This window comes from Pelophylax lessonae (assembly GCF_965119305.1).
Source record: "Pelophylax lessonae genome assembly, chromosome: 4".
Lineage (NCBI taxonomy): Eukaryota > Metazoa > Chordata > Amphibia > Anura > Ranidae > Pelophylax > Pelophylax lessonae.
In genome coordinates this window covers 470,549,117-470,565,612 of record NC_138771.1, presented here as the reverse complement: position 1 = coordinate 470,565,612, position 16,496 = coordinate 470,549,117, and the positions used below count along the sequence as shown (strand labels likewise).

General features: G+C 42.8%; 1 protein-coding gene across 4 annotated transcripts in view; it reads right to left on the bottom strand.

Moving 5' to 3' along the window:
- RFX4 (regulatory factor X4) overlaps nucleotides 1–16,496 on the bottom strand; it is a 131,379-nt gene that overhangs the window by 60,806 nt on the left and 54,077 nt on the right. For 2 of the 4 annotated variants that reach the window (XM_082256640.1, XM_082256638.1), the window contains exons 3-4: nucleotides 15,946–16,006; nucleotides 9,702–9,825 (exon numbers count right to left, since the gene is read on the bottom strand). In XM_082256640.1, coding sequence (XP_082112766.1) covers nucleotides 9,702–9,825; nucleotides 15,946–16,006 — 185 coding nt within the window. The remainder of the gene's footprint in view (nucleotides 1–9,701; nucleotides 9,826–15,945; nucleotides 16,007–16,496) is intronic. The other 2 variants (XM_082256639.1, XM_082256641.1) reach the window with 2 other exon arrangements.

Here is a 16,496-nt window from a genome sequence, read left to right as displayed (position 1 = left end):
GGGAATGAGGAGTTTGGCAAGTAGTACAGCCCCTTCTGATACCCATAGAAATAATGAGCATTTAGCTCTTGCAGTGTGGGGGAAGTATAGAGATGGTGAATCTCTCTAGTGTGCAGATACTATTTAAATCAACGTAGTCTCTGCTGAAAATCCTTTTCCTAGATAGAACTGTGTTTATGCAGGTTCATAGCTGGACAGATTTATACTTGCTGAAAAATGCTTTGTATTTATTACAAGAAAAAATATTTGAACAGGCATCAAATTATTACAAATAAAGGAATGGCAAGCTTTGGTCCCGGCTAAGAAACCATGTAGCATTGTGGCCAAGCTATAGACATGGAAATATTTACATATTCTTACAAGCAGAAAAAAACATTAAAACAAGTCCTCACCAACCTCTGTAGCTGTAGGCATTGTGGAATACTAAATCCTCAAAGTCTACAGCAGACAGTGTTTTTTTCTGTTGCATTTTAGCAGTTTACGTCATGTTGTTCTCCCCTAACAGCAATGAGTGGATAGCCTGCCAGGCTTTTAATCTCTAATCTGAAGATAGAGCAGATGCAGGTAGAGAGCAGAGTGGCGAGACATGAAAAAACGAAGCTCCTTAAGGGCAGGGACTGATGTTAATGTACAATAGGTATGTGAAGCACTGTGTAAATTGATGACGCTATATAATAATCTATAATAAATAAATAAATGAATAAAACTAGTTTAATGATTCTCTAACACAATTTAAGGATAAAATTGCATCACATTGTCTGAAGCTACAGAGGTCAGTGAGAGTTTGTTTTAAGGCTTTTTTACTGTTTGCTTAGATTATCTAACTATTTAAAAGTACATGCCCGATCACAGATCTATCTTCAAGTTACACCCCCTGTACCAGTGGTCTCCAAACTGTTGCCCGGGGGCCAAATGCAGCCCTTTGCTTGCCTTTGTCCGGCCCTTGGGACACTTTTCCTCCAACTTACACCAATAATGGGCACCATACCTCTCACTGACACATCAATTGGGCAGTATTCCCTCCACTCATACCAAGATTGAGGCACTATTCCCTGCATTAAAACCTGGAATGGAACACTATCCCCCCACTTAAACAAATGACGTGGCATTGTTTAAATTTCACTGGCCACAATCTGGCCCCCCTAAAGCCTGAAGGACAGTAAACTTGCCCTTTGTTTAGAAAGTTTGGAGGCCCCATTCTTCATACCTTCAGACCCTTTTCCTCTACAACAGGAGTGACATCCACCCTTGTCTCCTACAGCCCCAGAATCAGTAGCAAAATTAGTAACTATGAACTCCAAAAATACAGTGTGACATGTTTTAGGCATTTTTTTAAAATATGGATGGAGAACAATGTCCTCATCAACATTTCATTATACTCAAAATCACATTGAAACCACAACTGAGTTTTTATCCAGTTCTTAAAAATCAACAAGCCCTTACATCTTTCATGGAAAAATGTTATCCTTTGTTGTTTAAAAAATGTGAATATCAAGATGTTTCCAGCTTTATAATATTTCAGATCACCCACGGAAAAATACATAAATCTAACACTTGACATTTTTTCACACTTTGTTTTTGTTACTTCAAAAATGCTTGTACATTTGACAAACAGGTGGATGCATTCAGCTGTTCAGATTAAAAAAAAAATAATAAAGAAAGTCAGTCTTGATGATTTTCCAAGATGTTGCTATTCATTGTGTTTGAAAACGGAGGGCTTATTTTATTAAAAGCCATTCAGAAGGAGAATGCATCACCCATGTATTTTCAACAGACCTGTCTAATTTACACATCTGCACCAACGCTTTAGGTCTTGCTCTCATCTAGCTGTTGTATCAGATTTGTTTCTGGAGCAAAACTTTAGAAAACACTTAAAAATAAAAAAAAAGTTTGTGGAAACTTGTTGGACGAAGTGCTGCTCGGTTTGATAAATGGACAGACAGCTTGCCCATTTTTTCTTGTATGGGCTCAATGAAGCTTGCCATAAGAACACCCCATGCTGTTCCAGCTACTGATCTAACATTCCTTGACTCAATAGCCAAATTCTTTTAACCCCTTCTGGTAGATTGGCTTGGAGAACAGCACAGAGAGCTGATGGTTGCTTCAGCAGAAGAATGGTTAAGTTGCAGTAGGCCAACACAGAAGAGAAAATCAAAGGAAGGTTCTGTAAGAAAGTGAAAGTCTTTTGTCAAGCCCTACACTGTGAAGAATCTTAACGTTAATGTTATACAATACAGCTTCCTATTTATGGAAAGAATCAAGTTTTGAGGCCTCTGTTGCCCAACTTTGGGTATTTATGAATTTATTTTACTTATTAATGTAATACTCGAATTATGCATGATCCTTTTCAGAGGAAACATTAGTTCCCCATGAAAGATCTTAGAATCCAATGGCCCTACCACAGCCATACATACTATAAGCCCAGTGTGGTTGAAAGCCAGTGAATCTACCACTATGTTTTTGGACTAGGAAGGAAAATAGAAGAATAGCAGAATGCTTTTAGTGAATCTTATTTTAATGCAAAAAAAAGATTGAATTTGCTGAAGACAAGCAAGACAGAACTTTAACTTCATTTTTTTGAGCTGCTTAAGCCAAATTTGCTTGAAAAAAAAAAAATCTGCTCTAGTCTATTTCATTTATTGTTCTTTGAGAGTTTTTTTTTTCTTATATTTGGGTATTTACTCTGTCTTTTTTCTTTTTTTTACTTTGTTTTATTTTGCTGTCTGTTCTTTTCTGAAAAAAAAAAAAAGTTAAATAACAAAGCTAACGAGGGGCCATTTTTGGTACTACAAGTCCTGGAAGGTTATAAGGAGTTTTTATAACCTTCAGGAGCTATTTTAAGCCCATTGCATCACAAAATGTAGAAAATTCTGTGATATCTTTTATTTTGAGCACTATACTGTTATCTTGGAAAATTACAGTAATTTTTATTGAAAACCGCATCAATAAGTAGTTAAACAGAAAAACATTCCTTTATGCTTTTCGGCACCTTAAGGAAACCCTGTCATCAACGTAATAAACACTGTAGGCAGAATCACAGAAAAGATCAATACATTTATGCTTATTTGCAGTGTTTTTCCTTTCCATAAATTGTTTTTTATTCACTTGCAATGTTCCTTTGGACTTGCTAGAAAAATTGGCTTGTTTATTCCCTAGCACAGCTTCTTCTTGCACATCATAACCCTATTCTCTCCTGAGGGTGTCTAATTGCTGTCTGTGCTTTTATGTAGCTGCTGGGGAGGAATGAATGTAAGTACTGTCAATTGTCACCCGAGTGACAGTTCGGAGTCTGCTGGGCCTGCCGGCTTAGCGCTCCGCCCGTCTTCCCAGGAAGACATCATATCTGATGAAACGCATCGGGATAACGGCGTGCTGACGTCACCAACGTTTACCCGGAAGCAAGGGGCAGAGCGCTAAGCCGGCCGGCTTGCTGTTTTTATGCGTTGAACAAGTTTAACATTGTAAGTGTAACTCTTTTGTTCAAATAAATTTCCTTACTGTTTCACACTATGGAGCATTTGTTCCTTTTTATGGTCGTTTTCCAGTAGCCATATGAATCTATAGATATGTGAGAGGAACGCTGTTTCCGGGTGGTATCTGAGGCCGCATTTAGGTGTATGACCCTCCGATCAGTGCAGTTTGGATCTCTCCTCTTGGTGGTTATCTCATGGTTTCGTGGGACGCTAGTCTTTTATACAGTGGCAATTTGGCTCTTAACCATTTGATATCTGGTGAGCAGAATCGCATGGTGTGGTGATAGTTGCACTGCAGTAGAGGATAATACATCACTGGTTTACTCTCCTATTTATCACCTTTATTTGGACTATATGGACTTTTTTCACAAAGTGGTTCTAAGATTGTGCACTATTTATCTATTTTTTAATCTATCATTCACTATTGAGTTTTCACCATATACACCATCAGTAGAGATTTATATTTGTGCACATGCAATTATTACAATTGATGATTATGTTTTGATATTTATTCACTATTTTTTCACTATTATTACTGTGTTAGCGCGGCTTTTTTTATCTGTATCTTTAGTTGTGCTAGCTCACTATAAGCTGCAGCTTATTGTTTTCAGGGTATTTGCGCAGTTATTTATTGCTGTATTTATAGATTGAAATTTGACTGGACCATGTTTAACAAGCCGAATTTCGATCCATGCATGGCTGGCATAAGACCCAGTGCTAGGGTTGGATTCATCTAAAGCTAGCCAAACATGTTAGAATTTCTCTCATTCAGCCCAAAAAAAATCCAAAATAAGGTTTTATTGCCAACAGATATTAGGTGCTACCTCAAAAGTGTTTCAGAGCCTTCACATCCTCTCCTTCATCATGGCTTAAAAGAAAAGTATGGCTTTTAAAAAAAAAAAAAAAAAATATATATATATATATATATATATATATACTCACCTAGGTGGATGCAGCATCAATCAGATGCTGCATCTGTCCCCCGCCAGCTCTAAGTCCAAGAACTGAGTGATCAAAGACCATTGATCGCTCAGGTTCTCAGCCTTCAGTGAGCAGAGAGCTGGTGACTGTCCCTCACCAGCTCTCTGCTCTGCCCCTCCAGTGCTCACTGGAGTGCCGGGCTGTGGAGGGGGTGGGAGCTGCTTGCCTAGACTCTCAGCAGCTTGATGCGAGGATGAGCCGGCTGCTGGTCCAGGCAACTGGGTGGATCCAGACTGTAAAGTCGGTATTGGTCCAGAATCTGGACTGGCTGAGTGATGTCAGCAGGCTTTAGCCCATTGTTGGCTGAAAACAGGTCACAGGAGCACAGAATGAGCTGCACTCCTGTGATCCCCAGGAGAAGTTCAGCCAAAATAGCTTTGGCTGTACTTCTCCTTTAAAATATATGGAACCTGCAAACAACCAGCTTTATACCAGTTACTGAACGTTGCAGATTTCTCTCAATACAAAGTCTAAATAACAGTTTTGAGTCCATACCAGTGAAGCCCTGATGAAGGGGATGATGTGAGGTCCCCAAAATGCATTAGATGTAGGACCTATTATACATTAAAGCGGAGTTCCAGCCACAAAATCGACATAGTCGATTTTGGGCCATCCGCTTGCTATAGCTCACCTGAAAAAGAAATGGGTAGTTAGGATTTTTTTTTTTACTTACCTTGTAATTGCAGAAAAAAAATACTAACCTTCCTTCCACTTCCTCCCTCGGCCGCACGGCTCACGCTGTCACTTCCGCTTTGCAATGATTCCTTGGAGCTGAACGTCATCGCTCCCAGGAATCAATGCGCCTGCACCGGCCCCGTTCGTCACTTCTGGTGCAATGCCGCATTCCTTGCTAAACAGCTTCTGGGCATGCCCAGAAGCTGTGAAGGAATGCGGCGACGCACCGGAAGTGACGAGAGGGGCCGGTGCAGGCGCATTCTGGGAGAAGAAGACACGGAAGAGGACGCAGAAGAGGACGCGCTGGCTTCAGCTGCCCACAATAGAGATGGCAACGCTGGAGAAGAAATTTTAAAAGTGAGTATTTCTTCTTGCAGGTAAGTGCGAAACGGGACAGATCAGAGGCTATCCATTGTGGAATGCACTAGCCCTGACTGTCCCGGGGGTATGTTTATTGAAATTTTTTTTTGTGGCCGGAACTCCGCTTTAAGAATAAAAACTTATTTCACACTCTAAGGTTCAGTTCACACTGGCATTAAAAGCAGGCATTGGAGGGGTGTTAAAAATGCCAATGCAAATGATACAATGGACAGCAAACAGTGCTGTTCACATTATCAAAACATGCAGCGTTAGCGTTGCGTCGCTTCGCTTCAAAATTGAAGCCTCACGTCAAATCAGGAGGCGTTTAAAGCCTTTCAACGTCACCCATAAAAGTCTATGGTAATGCGCCGCAACCGCACTGCCATACGGTTGCGGCACATTTGCAGCATGTTTGTGGCGCGTTAGTACTGTATATTGTGGTTTTTTAGCTAGTTGTTAAGGAGCGGGCCGGGAAGCCGCATCAATAACAACCGATGAGTCATCAACTCTCAGCAGTCTTCCCTGTTGACAGCTGAATGTAAAAACAAGCATTGCTGGCAATAAAACAATAGGCAAACAACATTTTTAAAGAAAATGGTGTGGGGGTCTCCCCCAAAATCCATACCAGACCCTTATCCGAGCATGCAGCCCAGCAGGTCAAGAAAGGGAGGGGATGAGCGAGCCCCCCCTCTCCTGACCCGTACCAGGCCACATGCCCTACCCACCCCAAAGCACCATGTCCCCATGTTGATGGGGACAAGGGCCTCTTCCCCATAAACCTGGGCTGTCGTTTCGGTAGTCTGTGGGCAGGGGGCTTATCGGAAATCTGAAAGCCCCCTTTTACAAGGAGGCCCCCAGATCCCAGCCCCCCCATGTGAATGAAGGTAGGTTACATTGCACCCCTACTTATTCACCAAAAAAAGTGTCAAAAAGAAATAAAAACACACACAGTATTTGGCAATTCCTTTATTAAAAATAAAAAACAATGTCCCCCGGTGTAGATACATCATCAATCACGATGCTCACAGCCACCGCCGACCCGCAAAAAAAAAGCTTCACTTGCGCCGAAGGCTTCCACCCGACTGCCTGCTCTGCCACCTTAAATAGGTAAGGTGTGGGACCACCTGGTGATGTCACCTAGTGGCACAGCCCCTTTGTGACATCATCAAATGATGCATACTGGGTCCGTGATGTCACAAGGTCATCGGGTAGCCCCACCCCATGCCTATTTAGGAAATGTAAGGTGGCGGAGCAGGCAGATGGGCGGAAGCCTTTAGCGTGAGCAGAGCTCAGTGACAGCGGGCGTTGTGATTGACGTTGGATCTACACTGGGGGACGTTTTTTTTTTAATAAAGGAATTTTCCAAAACTGTGTGGGTGTTTTTATTTCTTTTTGACACTTTTTTGCTGAATGGGTAAGGGTACAATGTACCTCATACTCATTCACATGGGGGGGGGGGCTGGGATCTGGAGGCCCCCTTGTTAAAGGGGGCTTCCAGATTCCGTTAAGCCCCCTGCCCACAGACCCCCCACAATAACAGTCCAGGGTTATGGGGAAGAGGAAGAGCCCTCCTGCCCCAAAGCACCCCCTATGTTGAGGGCATGTGGTCTAGTTTGGTTCAGGAGGGGGGGGGGCATCCACTAGTCCCCTGCCTTTCCTGAACTGCCTAGCTGCATGTTCGGATAAGGGTCTGGTATGGATTTTATAGGGGACTTCACGTCATTTTTAAAAAAAGAATTGCCGTGGGATTCCCCTCAAAGTGAAAGTCCACCCTAAAACTAAAATCCCTGCATCTATAGACATCCACGACCTAACCCTAACCTATTTAGCCCTGTAAAGAAGAAATCAGTATACATACCTTTTTTGACGCTGATCCGATACTGTCTCCAGCGGCGGAAGCTCTGCAGAGAACATGGCCGACAACGGTTGTGAAACGAATGGGAAGCTACGTCACCCATGGATTTACTATGGGACTTTTGTTGCCTGGTGTGTCCTTTGTACCCGCCTACACAGCTCAGTGTGGGATCAAGTAAGATCTGCTTCAAAAAAGGTATGTTTACTGATTTCTTCTTTACAGGGCTAGATAGGTTAGTGTTAGATCATGGATGTCTATAGATGCAGAGATTTTAGTGTTAAGGTGGACTTCTACTTTAAGGCTCTAGCGCCATCAATCTACCACTGAGTCTATAACAGCCACTGTCCGGATACCTAAACAGTGATTGCATCTAATTGGCTGCAGTCACTAATCAGCTAAGAATTTTCCACCTGGCTTTATCAATTTCCAGATCAAAGAAGCATCTTCATCCCCCCATCCTTTCAAATAACATTTATAAGTACTACAACAGCCACAGAGAAGTTGTCCTATTTGCATTTTCTGTACTGGCTGGGCCCTTCCCCTTCAGACAACAACTGTTCATTCTGCTTTGTGAATAGCTATGCAGGTGCCCAGCTTTGACCAATTGCACTATCCTTCTGGTTTACTGCAGAACTGTCATAAAGGTTGTAGCTGGGCCCCCGGGACACCCATCAAGCCCTAGGCTCCTTCCTAAATTGCCTTCTGGATGAGCAGGCTCTGTTTAGAGGTTAGCTGAGAATCTGAGATTACTAGTTGGGTTTAAAGTTTAGGGGATTGAAAATAGATCAGTGGCCATTAGCTATTCAGATGTCATTTAATTATTTTTTTATTGTGTTAACTTAGATTAAATATGCTCCAGAATAGAACATGGAAAATGTTATTGGTGGCAAAATCTTATTTGTCAAAACAACTATGCCAATTAAAGTAAAAAAAAACATAGGGGAGAATTCATCAAAACCGGAGCAGACATAATCTGATGCAGATGTGCATGTCAACCAATCATGTTCTATATTTCATCTTCAAGGCTTACAATGAAATTCTAGGATATACCTAACTAATCTTAAAATGCTCCCTCCAGCCTCATAACACCTATGCTGACTCATCTGTGTAAGAAAGATTTATACCTATTTCAGGTCGCTTTGATCCGGTCACGTGATCGACCCTGTGTCAGCCAGCAGCAGCTGCATGGAAGCTCTTGGCAACAGCTGGAATGCCTGGGAGTGGGGACATCTCTATAGGGTCCTGTGGACCATCCATAATTCGTGCTTCCTCCTCCCCTCTGCAGTTGTCGCTGGCTGGCACAGGGGAGCCGGGTCACATGACCATAAGTATATACTGTACATCTTTTTTAGCAAAAAACCAACAAGGGAAAAACCAGGAGGAGCACGCCTTGTGCAGTTAAACCAAGTATTTATAATCAAGAATGGTTGCACTGACATATTTCATATGCTAAAAGTGCCTTGAATGCAGCCCCATCTTGCTGAAGTTGTAGAACCAATCACATCGGGGCCAGTGATGTCCAGTGTTTGCTCAGCATGAAGTTTGAATCTCTCACTGCTCCACACTAGACTCACCTACATATCTGTGCATGCTGTTTATGGGCTCACATAGGTCGCTCCTACTATGAGGTGGACAAGCCATCATGTTTTGGGGGAGTGTCCACCTTTCTCAAGTCTGTCAGCATATCACAGGGCAACCTCCTAAATACCAGAGCCCGGTCGGACCACTGCCCAAAGATACTAGCCCCCTGCTTCCCTCAGCCATTGAAATGAGTACAGGGCAGAAAACGAAGTAAGAGAACTATAGCTAGATATTCATTAATTACCAAAATTTGCTCAATTTTTTGTCACACTGCTGGTGGTCTTTTATCTGGCATGTAGAATGGACAGTGTTACTTTATGCTTGTTGTAGATCTTTCTTACACAGGTTAGTCAGTATAGGTGTTAGGAGAGAGGATGGAGCATCTTTAAGACTAGTTAGGTATAGCCTGGAATTCCACTTTAAGGCCCCTTTCACATGGCCATTCCGAGCAGGTTCGCCTGTCCTTTTTTCAGGAAAACCTGATCAGAAGTACCATGTAGCCCTATGGATAGGCTGGTGTAAGTGGACTTCTGGTTGTTTACACACCTCTAATACCAGGTTCGCTGCTGGTCCAGGAAAAAAAAATGGAAGAGGACGGCTTCCTTTTCTGTTTATGTGATCTGGATTGGAGGCAGCCTGATATTTATCTGCTTTAGATCCTGTCTGTTCCAGTTTTGATAAATTCTTCCACAGTGATTATGGGCATTTTTTCATTGAAAATCAATTTCCAACATACTTTTTTCAATTTCATTTTTAGCCCTAGATATTGCGCTTACCTTGCCAAAGCTTGCCGCATTCACTGGCTGTGTGTCATTTTTCTCACAGAAATCCAAGTAGTGCATATAAAGGGCACTTCTGGGGATGCAAACACCCTCGGCAATCTCATAGTTCTCTTCCAACCTTACAAAAAGTTTTGAAATGTTTTCAATCAGGAACATTTTTTCAATTTTATTTAGATTTTTGCATTTTTACCAATGTTTACAGTGTAACCCCTTCGCACTAGTGGAAACCAACCCGTTAATGCCAACAGTTTGATGCCAGTCCTGGCATCGCTGCATGAGTAATCACTGACCTGGAAGTATCTGCATAATGGGTATTAACGCACCAGGTGTCCCAACATGTATTTTTATCGGGTATGTGCTAGTAGTGAAGCAACCCTAGAATATTCACCTTCAGATACAGGTCAGCAATGGCAGCTGTCACTTTCTCTTTAAGGAAATCCTGCACCTCTCCCCATAGTCAGTTTAAAGTGGGATTCCAGGCTACACCTAACCTCCTAACACCTCTGCTGACTAACCTCTGTCGGAGATGTATATACTTACCTATTTTCAGCCAGCTCCAGTCCGGCTGCATGATCCCCTGTGTCAGCCAACAGAAACTGCAGAGGGAAGGAGGGAGCGCTCACAACAGATGGGCCATAGGAGTCTATGGGAGACTTCACCAATCCCAGGAATTCCAACTCTTTTTTAAGAGCTCTCTCCTCTCTCCTGGAACGGCCTGACAATAGGTATGTATATACATCTGTCTTATACAGGTCAGTCAGCATAGGTGTATTAGGATGGGGGAGTGAGCATTTGCAGGAGCATTTTTAAGATTAGTTAGGTGTAGCCTGGAATGCTACTTTAAGCTCCTAATAGATTTTATAAGCTTTCGTTACCTTAAGGTGAATCTGAGCCTTGCCCATAAAAGTTAAATAAACAAATTTAATACAATGACAAAAGAAAGAAAGAAAAAGGGCACAACCCAATGACGTCACACAGCCCAGTAAGGTTTATTCTGCCATTCAAGCATTGCAACGCGTCCCTGCCTGGGTAAAGATCACCCCTCTCTGAGATGTTTCACCCTTAAAGGCTTAATCATAGAGATTTTGTATGCACCCTGTACCTTAATCTGTGCTTGGCCCATGGAGGTTAAAGAAACAAGTCTATTTTAATGTCGTCCCCATAAGCTACACATGTCTTTCTTTTGCTTTGAGCTGCTCTGTTTGTCTGCCTTGGAGAGAAGCGAGGAAGCACTGTATAAGCTTTATTTGCTAACACAGGGTTGAGGATTGCCATGCGCCAGTGTGGTCCAATGGGAGGAAGAGAAGCAAGTCACATGCTGGGCATTTTTATTCACCTCTGGTTGCCAAAAGGAGTGACAGGGTTGTTAAGAGAAAGTAAGCTGCCCTTGATTGGCAAATGCAAGTTTGATTTAAAACACAACTTTTCCTTTACTTAATTCCCCCACTCTGCTGAGTGCTGCCCATCTGGGAAATTTCCCAACCATTTCTTTCTTCTCAATCCAGCAATTTCTCCTCCAACAAGGTTCTGCCTGCTACCTCTTCATACTGCACATGCATGCTGATGGCCCCCATTCATTCCTATGGGGAAGCTGTACTCCACTGGACCTCTGGAGGCCCATGTAAATACATCAACCAATAGGAATCATGCATATGGAAAATCATGAGAAACTGACTGGAAGATTGTTGCAGGAGCATACGCTGAATCGGGCAAAAAGGTAAGGATTACACTTGGTGGGTGGGGGGGGGGGGGGGGGTAAAAAAAGGACAACTACACTAGAGGTATGGATGCACTGTTACACTAGTATATAAAAAAGAGTTAATACCAATATGGGTCAGTATATGGCCTTCTTTTTTGCACCAGCCTGCAAGCAGAGGAATGTGTCGGGAGGGTTAGGAAGATTTAGGTGTCCACATCATCAGCAAGGGAGTGGCTACATTTGGAGAAGCTGGGCTTAAAGGCTAAAGCAGGCCAAAGATAGTACAAATCTCGTTCAACAGGGACCAGCCGAGATTCGATCCATATATGGGCAGGCTGATTGTACCTAAGTCGATCCACCAATCAACTTGGGTGCAACCAGCATGTTGGATTTCTAGCATGCGATTATAACCAGCAGCTATTCATTGGGTGGCTCTATGCTGGCAGAACATGATAGCCCTGTGGGAGGGATAACCCCATCAAGACTAACTGTGTTGATGGGGGAAACAAGCAATTTTCTTAACTGCAACCCGTGGTTGCAGGAAAGAAAATCATATTATCTATGGCCTGCCTACCTTTTTTTAATTTCAAAAGTTTTATAAGTTTTGCAGGGAGTCTTATAAAGTAAGTGCAGCTCTTCCCCATCCCCCCCATACTTACTCTAGCCTGATCTCAATCCGGGGGTGCATTAGAGCAGCTGCTGTCCCCACTCTCTGCCTCCTGATTGGCTCACTGACAGTAGCTGGAGCCATTGGTTCTTTCCATCACAGCCAGTGAGGAGGCAGTGGGGCCGATCTGAGCCCTGTTCTGTGTGTCCTATGGACACACAGAGCAGGGCTTGGGAGAAAGCATGCACGAGTGCCCCCATAGCAAGTGGCTTGCTATGAGGCACTTGGCAGGGGGGAGGGGAAAGGAGTGTCGGTGGGGTCCAACAAGAAAAGGATTGGGGCTACTCAGTGCACAACCATTGCACAGAGCAGGTAAGTATAACATGATTGTTATTTTTTTTAAAAAGCCTTTGCCTTTATTAACCCTTTAAATAATCATCTTGGGCGTTATTTGTTAAAACAAGCTTGTTGGTGTGCTGATGAGTTTATTTGTGTTATACACCATGACCAATCGGTATACATTGCATGACTTTTAGCCACACGATTGATTCCAGTATGGTGTGTGAAAGGAATATACTCCTATTTATTAAAACATTCAGATTTTGACCTTGCTTCTTCATATACCAGCCAATGACAATAATGCCTTCCCTCAAAAATGGCTGTGGGGGAGTTAAAGGTTTGGACTGGTTGCTTTTCAGTAATTTAGAACGTTCTCATTGCTTTGATTAATGGGGCCACCCAAATGGCGGAAGTGTCTGAGAGGGGCTCTCGACTCAAGGCAGCCATGTTCTTATTACTTATTACCTGGCTATCAGAAAACCAAGCTGCAGCGTATAAGGAAACTTCCAATTAGTCCCAAGTCTCTCGCTGCTCTTAAGACATACTCTGCTAACTGCGCCTAGCGGCAGCTAACAATCTTGGCCATTTGCTCCTTTTTAAAGTGGAGCCATCATTAGCCTGAAAGTGTAGGAAAGGCTTTTATACCTACAGTGTTTAATGATCCCAGGCCTAACACACAATCTTTTCTCTCCATTGTCCATTCCGCGACCAAATATAACCCACCGGGACCGTACGGCCTCTCCAGCTACGTGTTGTGTTTATATATTCCCGTGATGTGCTGCGGAATAACCTCATTTGTTCTCCAAAGGGAGGAATTTTAATTGACCTAAAGTTTAACAGTTTTTTTTATATATACTGATGTTCTGGTTGCTAAGAGTGAAGAACTGAGTGTGATTGGAATGTGCATGTAATTAGATTTGATTTAGTGAAGAAAAAGTGATGTCACAGTTCACGGGGAAGGAGCTTGGCAGATAATAAATTGTTGGTGTTTTGTGAAATGTACATTATCGTGATAGCAAATTTCAGGCAGAGCTGACTCATAAACTGGGAGTAGTTATTAAAGTGTCCTGTGGTTTTGTAGCTTTGGGGGCGGGGGGGGGGGGGGGTTGAAAGAGTAGCATAGAGCATAGACAGCCCCTGTTTTTTTTTGTTTTTTTTCCAGTTATAAGGGTTTCAGTGTCTTTTTGAAAGTGACCTGTTTTTGTACAATTGCGTCTTCCCATATCATTACGCTCTATTATTTAGCATTAGAAATATTTAGTATCTCTCGTAGAGATCACAATATACTCCCTGACAATGCCTTAATCTACTATTTTCTCCAAAAAATGGTGCCATCTTTGCTCAGACATTATCCATGCTCACCATCTACTTTCTGGACAAAGATGCTGGCTCATAGATGGCACAGTTATATGAATCCTGGTGCCTATACAGGTTTGGGCAGTGTTAATAAATGTCTGGCACAGATCAGCCCCTGTAGCCTCTCATCATGTGACTAGCTATAATGAGTCTTATTACAGGGGGAAGGAAACTGAAGAAGTGCTTCTTCCTCCAGCAGACTGATGATATCATCTCAACCAGGGCCGCTGATAAGGCAGTACAACCAGTCCTGTTGTACTGGGCCCAGGCCCCATCAGCTAATTCATGGGGCCCAGGGCAGTTTTTTTTGTTAATTTCTGCCTAAATGAATAAATGGATTTTACTAGACTACCCCCTCACCCCTTTTTGCTTACCAGGGCTTAAATTACATTTCCAAGGCCCCATCGGGTTAACAGAAGGGCCCAGGCGTTGGAAGCAGAGGAGGAACTTTTTTTCATTTTCGGGGTGTAGATGAATAAAGTAAATTCTGCTTTTCCGCTGCACTGAGGTGGGGTGTAGGCATGGTTTGGGGGGGCCCTGTCAGGAGGGCTGTATGGGGCCCCATGATTTCTAGCAGCGGCCCTGATCTCAGCCCAGGCAAAGTTTCTTGACTGGAGCTCAAGGACTGCTTTAATAAAAGGTATACAATGACAGTGGTGCTGTAAAATGGGACAAGTCAATCAGCATAGGTGTGCGCACAGGGTGTGCCAGATGTGCCTGGACACACCCTAATAACCTTGTCCACATTAGCATTATCACTTTGTGTGCAGGCGGGGAGATGGGAAAGATCTCCCTCTTATCGGCTCTGCGCTGGCAGAAAGATCAATGTGTTAGGGTCATATATATATATATATATATATATATATATATATATATAGAAACACACATGCATGTGTGTTTGAGCTTTCGGGAGCACATCCTAGCACACCTATGTCAATCATTCATCGGTTCAGGGTTTTAAACGTACTACTTTTAATTTTGGCAGATTTCTATAGAATTTCGAGTTGGGTTGTACGGGAGAGTTAGATGTTATTAGTTCTGAGAAATGGAGAGATATAACTGTGTAGTGGTACCCCAATGAGTCGTTTACAAGCAAAGGACACCTTTTTGGATATTTGTGTAGCACCTTCATTGGTAGGTGCTAGAGAATGCATAGTTTTTGGGTTTCCCTGCCTACCAAGGGAACTGTCAGGCAAATTGAAGTACTCTCTGCCTAAAAGAGAGCAGTAATCCATTAATAGGATCTGCTCAGTGTGATCAGATGCTGCTCATGCTGTCTGCCTGTTTCATACTGGTCCAGTAGGATGGGGCATATTGGACAGTAAGAGGAAACCTGACAAATGGTAGCATGGGTGTAGATACAGCCCTGACCATTGGCAGAGGAAAATGCCTCAAGGCATGCTGGGTGACTGAATTTATACCAAGAGAGCACGTGTGGAGGGGGTCTTTGACTGGAGAGCGAGGTCCTGAAGGGAGGAGGCTGCTGCCCCTCCTCTGTATAAGCTGCCATGCAGCCTCAGGTGGTCGACCTGAGGGTCAGGGTTACAGAAGCTGCAACCCTATTGTCCAGCAGAACTGACTGAAAGGGGATATACCTGGAATGATCTGTTTCTGGTTGCTGTGAGTACAGATCTACGTCTAGAGGCCTGTTCAGTGAGGGCCATCCCTTCATGCTAGTAAAGTCAGTGGATGGGTGCAAGCTAAAGAGGATACTGATTAGTGTCCTTAAAAGTCAGTGTTCATTGAGTCCTTTGCTCACTCTCTTTTAGAGTGAGCAAAGGACTTTTCTTCCATACAAATCCTGTATGTTTCAGCAGAGGGTCTGCTATCCAGTTCAATTAAGTGAGGCCAAGTGAGAGTTGTCCTCTTTTGTGCATAGTTCAAGTTGGAGTATCCCACTAATCCCTTCTCCTATCCAAGTTCTACCAATAAATACAAAAGAACCATATCCCCTGGACTGGTCATTGGATAATGAGTGGATGAGTGTGCACCTGGGTGTGTAAAAATAATCATCTGGTTGCAGGATAATCAGAGGGAGACCAAGGGAACTTCATACTCAGCAACCCCTACAGGGGCAGTGCTACATTTGTATGAACTTGCTATCAGAGACTGTGAGAGAGACTAGTGAGAGGATGAGTAGGCAGTTGTACATCCATAAATGTAACCAGCAGTTGTGGTGAGCTTATTGTTTACTATTATATACATTTACAACAGAAAACAAAGAAATAGATAATTACCATTGTAAAGTGGCCGGTGTGGAATGAGGTTTCGATGCCCTATTTTCCTTCTCTTCGTCTGCTGAAAAAGGCAGGAGAATCAGATTATTATTAAAAACGTCCTAAAACTACCTATAGAACAATATGGTGGTGCAAAGAATAACAAAAATGTGCAAAGTACTGTAAACCACAACAGCCAATTAGCTTTAGGATTGTCACAGCCTTTAAGATAAGTCTGATTAGTTACTATAGGTTAGTTTGGACACATTTAGGTAAAATTTTTGCCCTGGCTATACAGTCCATGATACTTCAAAATAACCCCCCTACTTCTTTGATTTTTACAGTGAACATACATTATTTCATTTAACTGTGTTTCCAGACTTTGATTATTGGTTTGGTACATACACAGCCTTTGCTGTTCACATTCCTTTTTGGCCATAGACTACTACAGCCGCCTGTTTTTCTGCCCTTAGACATACTGTTTAAATACTTCAATATCACCCATGGGTATAGTCTTGTCTGGTCTGTAGTTCAAATTAGCACTACTACTACCTGGGAGCAACCCATGCAGT